This window comes from Babylonia areolata, chromosome 28, assembly GCF_041734735.1.
Source record: "Babylonia areolata isolate BAREFJ2019XMU chromosome 28, ASM4173473v1, whole genome shotgun sequence".
Classification (NCBI taxonomy): Eukaryota; Metazoa; Mollusca; class Gastropoda; order Neogastropoda; family Buccinidae; genus Babylonia; species Babylonia areolata.
In genome coordinates, this window is record NC_134903.1 from 3,548,227 (window position 1) to 3,564,415 (window position 16,189).

The following is a 16,189-nucleotide window of genomic DNA, read 5'->3' on the forward strand; positions in this document are numbered from 1 at the left end:
AGCAAGTGCCACAGACAGCCCTACATACAGCCCCACATGAGTCAGTAACCGCACCGGCTGGAAAACTTCCACTGACTAAACGCACCGTAGCTATTATATTTGATACAGTCAGTTAACATCTGTATCATGTTCAGTCGGAGACCAAATTTAATTAATTCTACTGAAACTCTTTACAAACGCTGATCCGACTTACAGCTATATATAATGGCTGCTGGGCCCTTATCACTTCGATTCCTTTGTCATTTATTTAGGTCGGCGTCACATACCCGCACACGAGCGAACACACACACACACACACACACACACACACACACACACACACACACACACACACACACACACGACAATGAATATGTATAAATATATACATAATCTTTCTTTTTTCAGAATTTAGCCAGGGACAACCCTCAACTGTTGTTGCCGTTGGTATACCTTCAGGGGTTTTTTTTTAAGTGCATCAGTCGGCTACTCATGGGACCTCGCCGGGTTTATCGTCTCAATCAAACACGCACTATATTACCCGGTGTCGGTCCAGCACCTGATGGGACCTTTCCAAATGCTAGCGTGGCTAACTGGTCAAACGCTATACATGGTCACGATGGAAGAACTGAAGCAACCAGCTCTCCTCCTCAGTTCCCAGAATCTCCTCCTCATTTCCACGTGGCGGCAGCACTATACAATCAGTTTCAGTTTCAGTTTCAGTTTCTCAAGGACGGAGGCCCGGCGACAATGCGTTCGGACAAATCAATATACGCTACACCAAATCTGCCAGGCTGATGCCTGACAGCAGCGCACAACTTGACCCAACTTGACACGCTTGTCAGGCTTTGAGTGCATGCTTATAATTATGTTTATGTACCTATCTGAGTGGATTTCTTTAACTAAAAAAAAAAACCATATATATCATTATATATATATATATATTTATTTATTTATTTATTTTTATTTTTTTTAATTTTTACGCATAACTTGAGATGGCAGAATGGTTAAGACGCTCAGCTGCAAATACAGAGAGTCCGTGAGGCCGTGGGTTCGAATCCCGCTCCCAAGTTTGCCAGACTGCCGGAAAATCAAACTGAAGGTCTAGTCTTTCGGCCGGGCGGATGAAACGATAAACCGACGTCCCGTGTGCCGTGCAGCACGCACTTGGCGCACTGAAAAAGAACACTGATAGTCAGGTAACTTGGTATAAGCAAGTAAATACTCACAAAAACTGAAAAATAGATAAACTATGAATAAATAAATCGATAGATAAATAAATATCTTAAACTTGAAACCAAAACTCGCTGTGCATGATCGACTGCCGGCCTCCTCACCATCCCCATCAGTCCTACCCACTCCGTGTGGAAGCGTTTGTTACAGTGTTCTTCCTTATCGTGTCTCTGTCATCTATTCATTTATCTACGATTGATTTATTTTCTTCACTTTCCTCAAGAAGCAGATAATTCAAGTTATCATCAGTGAGGTCGGGTCCCTTTCCAAATGACGTTAACTGTTTCCGGGGAAGCAATTTCAATAAATCCCACGCCGGCCTGCGAGTTTAAAAAGTCAGTTGTTTCCCTGTAATCTCTCTCACTCTCTCCCAGTCAGGGGAGGGGAGGAGAGGAGGGGTGAGGGGTGGGGTAGGGGGCGGGGGGGGGGGGGGGGGGGGGGGGGGGGGGGGGGGGCAGGTGTGTGTGTGTGTGTGTGTGTGTGTGTGTGTGAGAACGCTAACATTTGTGTACTGTACAATCATCACTGATTCGAAGCCTATAGGCCGTAGTTTAACACAACTCGCTATCACGTCAGCTAATATTGTACCGAGTCAGTAATTTTTAGTGCACGGATAATGAGATAACATCAAATCTTTTGTTGATTTTTAGATGCATTGGTATTATTTTTATCGCTGCCTCAAAGGCGGTAGGTTTGCTGCATGATGTGTAACACAATAAACCACGCAGTAACGTCAGGTTCGTAGGCGCTTGCACCATATGGGCCTGCCATTGTAATAACCGTCACTACCATTCTGACGGCAATAGTTCTAAAGCAAACTCAAAGTTGACCAAAGCGCCACACCACCGAGTCATCAGCTGTGACTGTGCAAGAGAAACGGAACGAAATGAAACGGGGATGGGAGGGGGTGTGGGGGGCGGGGGAGAAAAAACCCCAACAAACTTTGGCCATGATAGACTACAATTCAAAACGAGTTTCAGGACTCTCTCACACACACACACACACACACACACACACACACACACACACACACACACACACACACACACACACACACACACACAATGCAAGTCTAAGTGCTTCGGTATAGTCATTATAGTCATTTGGCAAGAAATGCATGTCACTAAATAAACAAGGTAGATATGGCTGTCTCTTCCACAGCCACACGAAAAGCTTCAAAATATGTCAGTGTATAATGCTAAAGCTTCGGACATTACGCTCATCATCCAATGCCATTAACAGAAAAACACCAAAAAGAATTTCTATTCACATTTCTTCGAAACACAATGTACACATTATGGCATCAAAGATAGAAAAAATAACTTAATAAACAAAAAGACAAATATTTCATGATTTAATCCCATGTATATATGTTATGTGCATGCATACGTTGTTTGTGTGTGTGTGAGTGTGTGTGTGAATGAGTGAGTGTGTGTGTGTGTGTGTGTGTGTGTGTGTGTGTGTGTGTGTGTGTGTGTGTGTGTGTGTGTGTGTGACGGTGTGTGTGTGTGCGTGCATTTTACTTATATATACGATTTATTCCCTTGATGTTTTTATTTATGTATTGTTGTACAATACCTTATGGTCTTAACGTGTGTGTGAATTCAGAATCAGAATTTTCAGAATCAATTTTAATGTCAATTAAACCTGAACAAGGTTTATAAGACACGCATGCAAAGTTACATGAAACCACGCACAAAAAAGAAAAAGCAAAACAAAAATAGATAAATGCTGAATAAGACATTGAATCACTCTTGCACGCTATGGCGTTTTTGACAGCAGTTATTGACAAATTTCCCAAATAGTCCCACAAGTTTGTCTTCCAGTATTAGCTGACTGGGTTTAATAATATTTGGAATGTAATTTTGAATTTTTTGTATGAATTCTACTCTAATTTCTTTGTATAATTCGCAGTCATCTAAGAAATGAAATTCATCCTCTATTGTTTGACATCGTAAACATAGTCTCCTTTCTTTTGGAATGTTGAAATATCGGCCTTTTTCTATTGCTAAATCATGACAGGATATTCTTAATTTGCACAGTGATTGTTTTTGATTATAATTAAGATATCCTTCAAGCAAATAAGGCTCGGTTCTGTATTCACGAGTAACTGTATTATAGAATAGTAGTTTAGATTTATTTTCAGATTTGTTTCTCTTCCAGAATAAAACATATCCATATTCTAGTTTATTCATTATAACGTGGCTAAGTCTATGAATATTGAATGTTGACTGATTATTCCAAACGTGTCCTAAACCAAGATTCTGTAATATAATTTCAACGAAATTAATCCATGTTCGCTGTTTTGTTTCCTCTGTAAGCATATCATCATACACAATTTTGATATACGAATTTTCTCGTGCCTGTGTTATGTGAAACCAAAATGTGTGTGTGTGTGTGTGTGTGTGTGTGTGTGTGTGTGTGTGTGTGTGTGTGTGTGTGTGTGTGTGTGTGTGTGTGTGTGTGTGTGTGTGTGTGGGTGTGTGTGCGTGCGTGCGCGCATGTCATTTTTAGTAATCTCATACCCTTTTTTTGTTGGATGTTTTCATTTGTGAATATTGTTGTGCAATACCCTATTGTCTTAACATGAGTATGTGTGTGTGGGGGTGGGGGGGTGGAGGTGGGGGGTTAGTATATCGTAAGCTATTGGGAATTCTTATTTGACTAGTTTTAATCTCTTCTTATGTTGCGCATGATTTTATGCCAGTGTTTACAATGAGCCTGTGATTGCACAACTTAATTTCCATGTGGATTAATAAAGTGTTTTTGATTGATTGATTGATTGATTGTAATTTAGACATAATTATAATGTAATCGTATTGAGAAAATATACTAGCTTACCGAGAAACATGGTACTTCGAAATAAAATACTCATCCGATTTTCTGTATATAGATGAGGTATCTATTCAGAACAACACACCAAGCTGTTGACACGAACATTTTTATTTCAGAGGTGAGGGAAGAGCTATAGCAGGGAGGGTTCGAATTTTCAATAATGCAAAGCACAAGTTCAGCTCTGAGATCAACTGATGTTCAGCTATAAAAACTTGGGATTCTACATGTCAAGTCTTTGGATTGGATCCCTGGCTGTACAGTTTGATCTGATTCCTTTTTCTTTTTCTTCCGCTTTTTGTTGTTTCTTTTCTTTTTTTTTTCTTTCTTCTGGGAGAGAGGGGAGGGAACTGAACTGAATAATTATATACATGCTGGCCTCAATGACTATGTATAATGTAAGAGGACTTGCACAGATAACGTTGTTTTAATCATAATCACAGACCGTTCAAGCGTATCTGGTTTTACTGTTGACGCAACAATGTTATACCCCGAGTAATTGTACATGTTGATCGTATCAAGTCATTGAATGGTCTTTGTTTTGATAAGGTTTCTTATTATGGAGTGCTACCAACTCCCACCCTGAAATTCTAAAATTAGAAATGTAGTAATATGCTGCATGTGACTATGACAATGACGTCAGAAAGTAGCATAAAAATCGTAAATTGTATATCATATTTCAGTGGCTATTGATTAGTCTATATGATAATTTTTGGTTTGAAATACATCAAACAGTGTAAGGATGGAAATAGTTGATTGAATACATAGGATCAAACACCCCAAACCCTTTAGAACTATTTTGTGGATGATGTAACGATATCGCTGTTTACATCAGTTAATCGTCCGACGCCATATTTTTCACAAAGAAGCAGCCAGCTGACAAGTGTTGTGTTTTGTTTATCTCTGTCCGATACGAAATTTGTGTACACCATGAAGTGGCAGTACAAAGAAGAGCATCCATTTGAGAAAAGGCGAGCGGAGGGAGAGAAAATCCGCAAGAAGTATCCTGATCGTGTCCCGGTAAGAACGGTTCCATTTTCCAGAAACTGTTGAACGGTTCAGATCGCCTGGTCTGGTCAGTTTTGTTGATTCGTGACGTATGCGATTTTCGCAAAGCAAACTAATCACATTATAAACATGTTGAAAAATTGTTTTGCGTTGTCATTTGTTCTTAATCACTGTGACATTCTAACTTAAATGTATCATATCATTATCATATCATAATGATCATATCATTATATCTATCAACTAATGAAGTGTCAGGCTTTTTAGTTTTTGGCTTTATCAGCTTGTTCGATCAATTATTTATTCCTTTTTTCTTTAAAAAAAACCCAACTTTATATAAGCTTAGTATGGATGCCAAGCACTGATAAAAGCTGTGCTGCCAGTTGACCTAGATTTGTTTCAAAATCGACTGTCTTTCTTCTTTACTTTGTTTTAAAATTTATCTAAAATTAGTTTTTAAAAAAATAAAAAAAATAAATAAATAAAAAGCCAGCTGCAGACGTATAAAGCCAGGTGTGGCATGTATGAAAGGGCCAAGAGACCCATGGAATGCAGTCCAAGCCCACACTACAGTACTGACAGTGACACAAATGACTTTCAGGAGGTGCTAGGCACATCTTGACTTGACTTGACTTGATCAACGATTGAGGCTTATTTGCCTGTTCGTTGTTCCTACGACTTTACGCATTTGTGGTTTGGTCACTGGTTTGTGAGTCCATTACTCTAGACAGGAAGGGGAGAACCTAGCTGGATGGTTCTCCCAATATTTGTCTAGCCTTGTCTTGAAGGAGTTCAGGGAAGGGGCGGTGACAACACTGTCTGGCAAGCTGTTCCATCCGGCAACTACCCTGTTTGAGAAGAAGTTGCCTCTGATATCCAGGCGAAATCTGGATTTCGTCAGCTTGAAGGGGTTGCCTCGGAGGTCTCTTCTGCTATTGTCGGCAAGCTCGAATTTGGGATTGTCTACATTGTAGAAGGCATGCAGGTATTTGTAGACCTCAATCATGTCCCCTCTGAGACGCCTGTGTTCCAGTGATGGTAGATGAAGGGCCCTCAGTCTTTCTGGGTACGGTTTGTCCTTCATTGACGCCAGCAATCGTGTTGCCCTTCTCTGAACGTCTTCCAGTTCGGCGCTGAGGGTTTTCTGGTAAGGCTGCCAGACTGCATGTCCATACTCCAGGATTGGTCGCACCATGCTTTTGAAAAGCATGACAAATGTCTCCTCTGTCAGGTGGTCGAAGGATCTCCGTATCACTCCTAATGTTCGGTTTGCTTTGGATGTGCACTGAGCGATATGCTGCTTAAATTTGAGCTTGTTGTCAATGACGACCCCAAGATCTTTTTCTGTTTCGCTTTCTGTCAACTCCTAATACTACTGTGGTGCCTATCTGCTTGGTACTGCTTGTTTCAGTTTCAGCATTATCAAAGGCTTTATCCAAAGGGTTGAATTTGCCACTGTAATACTAATTGTTGTGGCAGGTGGATAGAAATATTGACCAAATATGATTGATTGAAATGTTTTATTTGCTGTCAAATGATAGATCATTATCAGGGACACATCCTAGAACCAGCAACATCAGCAAAATATCTGGGAATTACCATCACCTCAGATGAACAATGGAAAAAACAACAACAACAATAAAAACACTTGGACAAAACCAAGAATGTGGTGTCACAGTCTCTTGTTGTTTTTTAACCTGAGTAACTTTTAGATTAGAATGATCATTCCAAGCTCATGTGCCAGTGCAAACTTAACAGTCCATTATTAAATAAAGTTATAGAACCTTGAAGTCATTAAATAATAATATTTGACAAGAACAATAGTCATGCTGCATGGAGAAGATGACAATGCAGAAAAACAGGTCCCAAACAGAACCCGCCATTGTCCAGACATTATCCTGCAGTCACTGTGGAGAGACCTCCTGATCTTGTCAGCCACCAGCATGCTTGTACCTGAGGTGACGACTGACCAGATACACATACATGAAGGGGGTTCAGGCCCTAGCAGGTCTGCATATACGTTGACCTGGGAGATCTATAGGAAAAATCTCCACCCTTTACCCACCAGGCTCCATTACTGAGATTCGAACCTGGAAAGTCCAGTGCTTTAACCACTTGGCTGTTGCGCCTGTAATTAGTAGTGTAAATCAGTATAGTTCAGTACATTCAACAACTGTCTGTGGTTCAGGTGATAGTGGAGAAGGCTCCCAAGGCTCGGGTGGGCGACCTGGACAAGAAGAAGTACCTGGTGCCCTCTGACCTCACCGTGGGCCAGTTCTACTTCCTCATCCGCAAACGCATCCACTTGCGCCCAGAGGACGCCCTCTTCTTCTTCGTCAACAACGTCATCCCCCCAACCTCCGCCACCATGGGGGCTCTGTACCAGGTCAGGGCAGACTTTGTCTAACTAACTCTTTCGCTGCCAAGTTTCTGTGTGAAAATCACTCCCGAAGTACCAAATAATTATTATAGACTGAGCACTCTCAGTTACATGATTCAGTTCGTGTCTGAACAACACAGTGGACTTGTAAGTCTTGTTCTTGTCAAACTTTTTATATTTTAACTCTTTTGCTGCCAGGTTCTGTGTGAAAACACTCCCCAAAGTACCAAATAATTACTGTAGACTGGGCACTCTCGGTCACATGATTCAATTCATGTCAAAACAGTGCAGTGGACTTGTTCACTTCAGTCTCGGTTGAGGCAAGAAGGTCAGTCGATTTCCTGTTGTGTGGGAAAGTTGGCAGCAGTTGTCAGGCTTTGTTACAAAGTTAAAAATGGTCAGTTAAACATTGTTAGACTCCCAGGGTTATGTCAACTTAATTCGCCTTTGGCAGTGAACTGTCTAGTCGACTAAAGTCACCCATGGCAGCACAAAAGATGAAATAAGTCCTTGACAGCTACTGACCAGTATTCTTGTCAGCCAAGGGGTTGTCATTGTCACATTACAGAACATACTTGAAAGGGAACTGGGAAGTGTAGAATTACCAGAAACATCAGCACTATTACCATTAGATCAGGGCACGGGTGGAGAGATTTAACTTGGAAAGGAACTGGGGAGAATGACTAGAAGTATCAGCACTATTAGATCAGGGCATGGATGGAGAGATTTAACTCGGAGATGAATTGAGAAGGGGAGAATGACTAGAAATATCAGCACTATTAGATCAGGGCATGGATGGAGAGATTTAACTCAGAGATGAATTGAGAAGGGGAGAATGACTAGAAATATCGGCACTATTAGATCAGGGCATGGATGGAGAGATTTAACTCAGAGATAAATTGAGAAGGGGAGAATGACTAGAAATATCAGCACTATTAGATCAGGGCATGGATGGAGAGATTTAACTCGGAGATGAATTGAGAAGGGGAGAATGACTAGAAATATCAGCACTATTAGATCAGGGCATGGGTGGAGAGATTTAACTCGGAGATGAATTGAGAAGGGGAGAATGACTAGAAATATCAGCACTATTAGATCAGGGCATGGATGGAGAGATTTAACTCAGAGATGAATTGAGAAGGGGAGAATGACTAGAAATATCAGCACTATTAGATCAGGGCATGGGTGGAGAGATTTAACTCAGAGATGAATTGAGAAGGGGAGAATGACTAGAAGTATCAGCACTATTAGATCAGGGCATGGATGGAGAGATTTAACTCAGAGATGAATTGAGAAGGGGAGAATGACTAGAAGTATCAGCACTATTAGATCAGGGCAGGGGTGGAGAGATTTAACTTGGAGATGAATTGAGAAGGGGAGAATGACTAGAAATAGCACTATTAGATCAGGGCATGGGTGGAGAGATTGAACTTGGAAAAGAACTGGGGAAAATTACTAGAAGTAGAAGTAGAAATATCAGCACTGTTAGATCAGGACATGGGTGGAGATAGTTAACTCCATCCAGTTGCAGTCAAAATGACCCGGTTTTCCCCTGAAATCGCACTATTTTAAGCAATTTTTTTTTTTTAATCACAAAAAATCAACCACTCACCCTACAAACATAAAACACATAGCAATGAACAGATACAACAATGAATTTATTAAAAGATGCTTTCCTTAAATGAAGGAACCATATGATTTTGATGATATAGGTAATCCAGTATGATACACATTGGCAGGAAAACAGAAACTTTTTTGAACACAGGTAATTCACTTCATGCTTTGAATCCTCCCTCACTGGTTCAGTCACACTCCTGTACTCGTGCTAATGATACTGTTTATGCATACTGCAGAAAAATAGAGACTGCTTGACTTGAGCCACTCTTATGTTCTGTGCGAATCAGTTTTGCCCGGGTGCTGCCATGTTGAAAACAATGTGGTTCAGTGAAATTAGGGTTGGTCAGTACAAAACCATCTAAAACTACTGTAGAATGAACAAACAACGGTCTAAGGGAAGGAACTTGTGAGAAAAATGTCTGAGTTATCTGCAAATATGAGTTGTCGCCCTTACATTAAGATCGGTAGCATTAAAAAAAATTATCAAAATCTGTCGGAACAATGCATCCGACATGACTTCAAGCTAGCGGAACAGCATTGGAAATCCGCATCCGGCAAGATTCGATTAAGTTAACTTGGAAAGGAACTGTGGAGAATGACTAGAAATATCAGCACTATTAGAAGAGAGCAGGATTGGAGAGATTTAACTTGGAAAGGAACTGTGGAGAATTACTAGAAATATCAGCACTATTAGATCAGGGCAGGATTGGAGAGATTCAACTTGGAAAGGAACTGTGGAGAATTACTAGAAATATCAGCACTATTAGATCAGGGCAGGACTGGAGAGATTCAACTTGGAAAGGAACTGTGGAGAATTACTAGAAATATCAGCACTATTAGATCAGGGCAGGATTGGAGAGATTCAACTTGGAAAGGAACTGTGGAGAATTACTAGAAATATCAGCACTATTAGATCAGGGCAGGATTGGAGAGATTCAACTTGGAAAGGAACTGTGGAGAATTACTAGAAATATCAGCACTATTATATCAGGGCAGGACTGGAGAGATTCAACTTGGAAAGGAACTGTGGAGAATTACTAGAAATATCAGCACTATTAGATCAGGGCAGGATTGGAGAGATTTAACTTGGAAAGGAACTGGGAAGGGGAGAATTACTGGAAATATCAGCGCTGTTTGATCCGGGCTTGGTTGAAGGGAAGATTGGATCTGGAAGGGAACTAGGAAGGGTAGAAATATCAGCGCTGTTTTTCATGGCATGGGGGGTAGGTAGGGGATGGGGGGAAATGGGTGGAGGGATGGTTGGAACGGAAGGATGGAATTATTAGTGCAGTTAATCATTATTACTATATATTAGTCCAATTAGTCACTAGTTTCAAAATGTCTTGGATTTTCCATTGCAGTTTTTGACAGAGTTATATCTCAGTCTGCATCTGTCTGTCTGTTTCTCTCTCTTTCCCTCTCACGCCCCAAATCCCCACGTACCCACCACATACACACATATTTCAGTTATTGCTAACAGATTTTTGGTGCTCTGTGTGTGTGTGCAGGAGCACCACGAGGAGGACTTTTTCCTGTACATTGCCTACAGTGATGAAAGTGTGTATGGAGCCTAGATCCAAGGGAAGGAACTGTGGGTTTGATGCAGGGGAGACCACCACCCACCTGGTTCCTCCCTCTTGAGTTACACACACACACACACACACACACACAATGTGATTGTGAATGGAACAGTGAAACGTCATCCACCTTGTCCGTCATGCCAGCTGCAGCTTCATTGTGTACATAGAATTTCATCGTCTGTTGTTGCAGTACTTTTCATGCGCGTTCATCGTAGTGTTCCAGTAACTGTTTTCTGTTTTGTCTTTTATATATACATTTATATACATGCACACTATACCCTTCCCTGGCTTTTCTTTTTAATTAAAAAAAAACAAACCCGTGTGCTGCTTTTTAGAGCCTGTGAATGATCATTTTGTCACCCTGACAACAATTTCTTGTTTTACAGTTATCATCTTGGTGTCGGTCATTTTCATTCAGTAGAGCTCTGGGAAAAATACAGTGTGAAGATCTTCACTTGTCAGCTGTAAAAATCATGACTTTCTGCTGCGGAATCTTCAGTGCTGTGCAAACTATGTCTTACAACTACAGATTGTATACCTGTCTTTTCCAAGGTAAAACATCTTGAAATAATTTAACTGATACCCTATTAATCAGCAGCTTTTGGTATCCCATGTATGTGAACTGGGTATTACCAAGATGCAGAGAAAGTGGCTTAGGTGCATAACTATTTAGAGAATCCAGCATCAGTGAAACACAGTTTGCCTAGTGATGATGAGGTCCTGTGTGTCACAGCATTGGGGTAGGTGGGACAGAGGCTGCATTGCCAGTTACACACAGTTTGCCTAGTGATGATGAGGTCCTGTGTGTCACAGCATTGGGTAGGTGGGACAGAGGCTGCATTGCCAGTTACACACAGTTTGCCTAGTGATGATGAGGTCATGTGTGTCACACTCACAGCATTGGGTAGGTGGGACAGAGGCTGCATTGCCAGTTACACACAGTTTGCCTAGTGATGATGAGGTCATGTGTGTCACAGCATTGGGTAGGTGGGACAGAGGCTGCATTGCCAGTTACACACAGTTTGCCTAGTGATGATGAGGTCATGTGTGTCACAGCATTGGGTAGGTGGGACAGAGGCTGCATTGCCAGTTACAGGGGTCATGTTGTGACGTCTGCCCCTCAACAGATTTCTGTGGAAATGTCCTCTGGTGACATTGACAATGGCACAAACGCATCAGATCAGGTGTTAAAACACAGGGCCAGTGGTGGGATGGAGTATGAGATGGCACAGTCTTGTCTTGATTTTAACGAAGATCAGCATTACTGGCAGGGTCCTTGGGTGGATGGATGTGAACAGAAATACAAATAACTTTATTTAAAAGCAATGTAATGTATCCCTGGCTTTTTTTGTTTGTTTTGGTTTTGGTTTATCAGCCAACAAGATACAAACATTATTTGCAAACATGATCATTGACATTCTGAGTCAGCCACTGCCTTTGCTTTCTTCTTTTCATTCATCAGCGTACACTAACTTAGACTCCTTTTCTGATTTCATTGTGTTATGCATTTTTTTGTGGTACCTTTTTTTTTTTTTTCATTTGAATATTGTAATGAATACACATATTGACATAATTTCAGTTTTAAGTTTTCATCATTATTTGTCTAGTTTGTTTTTTTACTTAAATGTTTCAGACTTAAAAGTCTTTTTTTAATACCTACTTTTTGTTTCCTGAATTACATAATGTATGATTATAAGATAGCTATATTCATACAGCTTCCACTGTTTTGCTTGGCTGTGTACATTTTTTGTGTATGACAAACCGGTACAGCTATATATTTGAGTGACTGAGATGATGATGGTATATATGAGAGAAGGGAGCAAACGTGTGGTGCAAAGTGAGTGAAAAGTAGCAACCTGAGATTCACCATAGCCCTGTTTCTTAAGATCTCTCCATAGTGATTTTAAGGTTTTATTTTTTATTTTTTTAATGATTGAATTCTGATGCTTTCAGCAGGGTTTGCTTTCAGAAGGAATAAATCTTCATTGAAGTATTGTGTGAAGTTACGTACTGTTCTGAGGAGCCATAGGTTGGGGGACACCCATATGATTTCTCATTGTAATGGTGAGCAGGCAGGAGTTGGTGGGGGGTTGGGGAGGAACAGATAAAGAACAATGACCACAATACAGTTTAAATAAGGAACAGTGACCATAACAGTTGAACCAGCCAGCTGCACTTTTCATCACCACCAAAACTGTCTTTCAGGATTCGGGGTTGTAAACACATTCATATTATAATTCTTTCCCATGATGAAATACCTTTTTTAATTACACATACTTAACCGTGACCCACTAGTGCAAATGCCTTTTATTGCACTGTTAGTAGTCGAAAATGATCGGTGGTCTGAAATTCCTTGTACTTCTGTGGGGAAAAAAAAGAGAGAGAGAGAGAGTAAAGGAACAACAGTTGGATATCAATTTTATACAACTTCTAGTGCTTTCAGTCTGGTGGAGAAATTCTGATGATGAGCTTTGACTTCAAAACTGAAATCAGTCACCCTGTCTTCGGTCATTTATTGCTCTTGTGAAGTTGTCAGTGCGGTAGTTCAACACTGCTCCCCATCTACATTCCCCTCACCCCTCCTCCTAGCCATCGTCAGGTTATCATTTTAGTTTTCTTTTGAAACATATTACATTATTAGTGATCGGCAGTGTTTCTTGAAGTTTTCTCTGAACACCTTCTTACACAACCTCCCCAAGCCTATTTTGTTTGGAACCTGTTAAATTGTGTTTGTCTTTGGTTAAGGTCATGCAAAACAGGCTTTTTCAGTGATCAGCGTTTCAGTTTTTTTGGTATAGTATTTGGTTCTTCTAGGAATATATATACAAACTGTGATTGCCGGGAAAATAAAGAATGGAAACAAAACTCTTGGTTCTGCATTTTGATTTGCGTCTTTGTATACTAGTAAGACAGTGTCTTTGTCGATATTATCTCCTCTCTCTCTCTCGCTCTCAGTGTGTGTTTCTGGGTTTCTTCTTCCTTTTTGCCAGTCTCCCCCTCTTTTCTTCTTTTTCTATATTATAATTATTATTTATTTATTTATTTATGTAAGCTTATCTATTATTTATTCCCCCCCCCCTTTTTTTTTTTTTTTTTTTTTTTTTTTTTTTTCTCAAGGCCTGACTAAGCGCGTTGGGTTACGCTGCTGGTCAGGCATCTGCTTAGCAGATGTGGTGTAGCGTATATGGTTTGTCCGAGCGCAGTGACGCCTCCTTGAGCAACTGAAACTGAAACTGAAACTCTTCTTCTTCCTGCTGCTTCATGGGCTGCAAGTCCCTTGTCCACTTGGATACGTATGGATGTACATAAATAACTGTTTTTATCTGAGCATGTAGGCAGCCATACTCTGTTTTCAGGTGTGTGCATATTGGGTTATGTTTCTTTTTTCAGGTAAACCACATAACGCTGACATGGATGACAGGCTTCCTAAGAAGTCACTCCAAAGTATTCCTTCAAAGAATTTATTTGACTTTTTCTTCTTTTTTTTTCGTGTGTGTGGTGTGTTGTATTAGTTTTCTATTACTCTTTCGTCACAACAGATTTCTCTGTGTGAAATTTGCATTAATCACCCCAGGGAGAGTGAGTCACTACAGTGCAGCCCCACTTTTTTTTTTGTCTGTCTGCAAGTGCATTTTTCTTTTCAAAGTGGGTTTTGTACAGCATTTTGCTTGTCATGGGTTCTTTTATGACTACTAAGTGCATGCTACACATGGGACCTTGGTTTATTGTTTTTGTCTGAATGACAACCATCCAGACCTCTGCTCAAGGTATTGTACTCTAAGGGGAAAATATTGCCAAGTGTGGGTTCCTCTGGCTTCCTAGGCAGACACGTCACTGTTGAGCCACTGAAGCCTTTGTCTTGTCTCTTGTCAGATTCCATTTCTCAGGTTCTTCTTCCACAGGCAGCCATTTCTTTTCACAATACTCCTCCACACCTTGCTTTGAGCTGGCTGTCGTGCTTTTGACCAAATGACTAGACCATAATGTGAAGGAGATTCACAGTCAATTTTCATAATTCATGTTTTATTCATCAATATCTTTGTTTACCAACTGTTTTCCTGTATGTGAAGTGAATAAATTGAAACAAAGAAAACATACACACATAATGACTCACGCATTTTGAATGAAAAGACGGAACACACAATGAAAAAGTATCACCGGTAATTCATGGCAAAGCACTTCAGCGCAACATCATATAATATGAATTATTTCAGTTTCTCAGAATACTATTATGATGAACAGATTCTCAGACTATGATTATACAACTAGCCATTAACATTCCTATTAAGGTTTCAATTCTGGCGCCACCAGCTTCTGACCAACTGTTCTGACGGACTGAATGTTTTTGACTTCTTCATTCGTGAGCTGCAACTCCCATGCCACTCATATGTACACGTGTGGGCTTTTACGTGTATGACCATTTTCTCCCCACATTGTAGGCAGCCATACTCCGTTTTTGAGGGTGTGCATGCTGTGTATGTTCTTTTTTCTATAACCCACCGAACACTGACAGGGATTACAGGATGCATATTTTATCTTCTGCTTGCATATATATACACACGAAGGGGGCTCAGGCACTAGCAGGTCTGCACATACGTTGACCTGGGAGATTGGAAAAATCTCCATCCTTTATCCACCAGGTGCCGTTGCCAAGATTCGAACCCGGGACCCTCAGATTGAAAGTCCAATGCTTTAACAGCTCGGCTGTTGTGTCCGTCTGCATGTTTTTGACTAAAACATGGGATGGTGCCTTGATGTTTCATCTTTTCTGCACTTAAACTGGGTGTGTGGAGGTCACGCTGTGGGTACACAACAGACAGACATATCAACATACTGCTGAAAGCACTGAGAGAGTATACATACACTTCATATGCCATTTTTCATATACTACATCGTTCATCCTTGGAAAAAGTCAACACTGACAGAAAAAATGGACTTTCTCTCTTTTTTTTCTTTTCATTATCATGTTTTTTTGTTGTGTGATTCTTGCTCAAATAATGTTGCAAAGGAGTGCAGTTCTCTGAAATCAATCTCTGTTTCGGAGTTCAATGTAAGTGATAAGATGTTTTTTTGTTTCTCATTCAAAGTCAGTTTGAAACAGTATGAAAGAGCGTACATTGAAAAAGTCAAATTAAAATAAATACAAGGGAGATAATCACAATAATTCACTGCCCATCAAAACTGAAATACATAAGTGTTTATACAAATTTGACAAAAACAACAACAAAGTTTGACAAAAACAACCACCACCATAGGTGCGTTGCTTGGGAATGGCAACTCAATAACAGGGCCAGCAATTCATTCCATAAAAAGAAATAAATAACATAAAAACCTGCCAGAAGTCGGCTTTATACTCTCCATCTTGTATCATGCACTTCACTTCATAAATTCTGCACTAAGTAATCTGTAATAATCATTCCAGTCCACAGTGAGGAAATGGTAGTTGATTAATATATTTCCTGTACAATCATAGTATCACAGTGTCATATTTATTACAACGTGTGGAAACAAAGGTTTTAAGGGTTGGGATGCTGGTAAAGAAACTTACAAAACTCAGCATTAA

At 40.3% G+C, this 16,189-nt stretch overlaps 1 protein-coding gene across 2 annotated transcripts; it reads left to right on the top strand.

Moving 5' to 3' along the window:
- Positions 1 to 4,857: 4,857 nt before the first annotated feature.
- LOC143302124 (gamma-aminobutyric acid receptor-associated protein) lies at positions 4,858 to 13,491 on the top strand. Of its 2 annotated transcripts, XR_013057884.1 has the most exons (4): positions 4,858 to 5,064; positions 7,238 to 7,435; positions 10,555 to 11,343; positions 11,667 to 13,491. XR_013057884.1 is itself a non-coding variant. In XM_076616670.1 (3 exons), the coding sequence occupies exons 1-3, from the start codon at positions 4,975 to 4,977 to the stop codon at positions 10,618 to 10,620; spliced, it is 354 nt and encodes a 117-aa protein (XP_076472785.1). In that variant the 5' UTR covers positions 4,858 to 4,974; the 3' UTR covers positions 10,621 to 13,491. The 2 variants fall into 2 exon arrangements, 1 of the variants encoding a protein (XP_076472785.1); XM_076616670.1 differs by having other exon boundaries at positions 10,555 to 13,491.
- Positions 13,492 to 16,189: the final 2,698 nt, after the last annotated feature.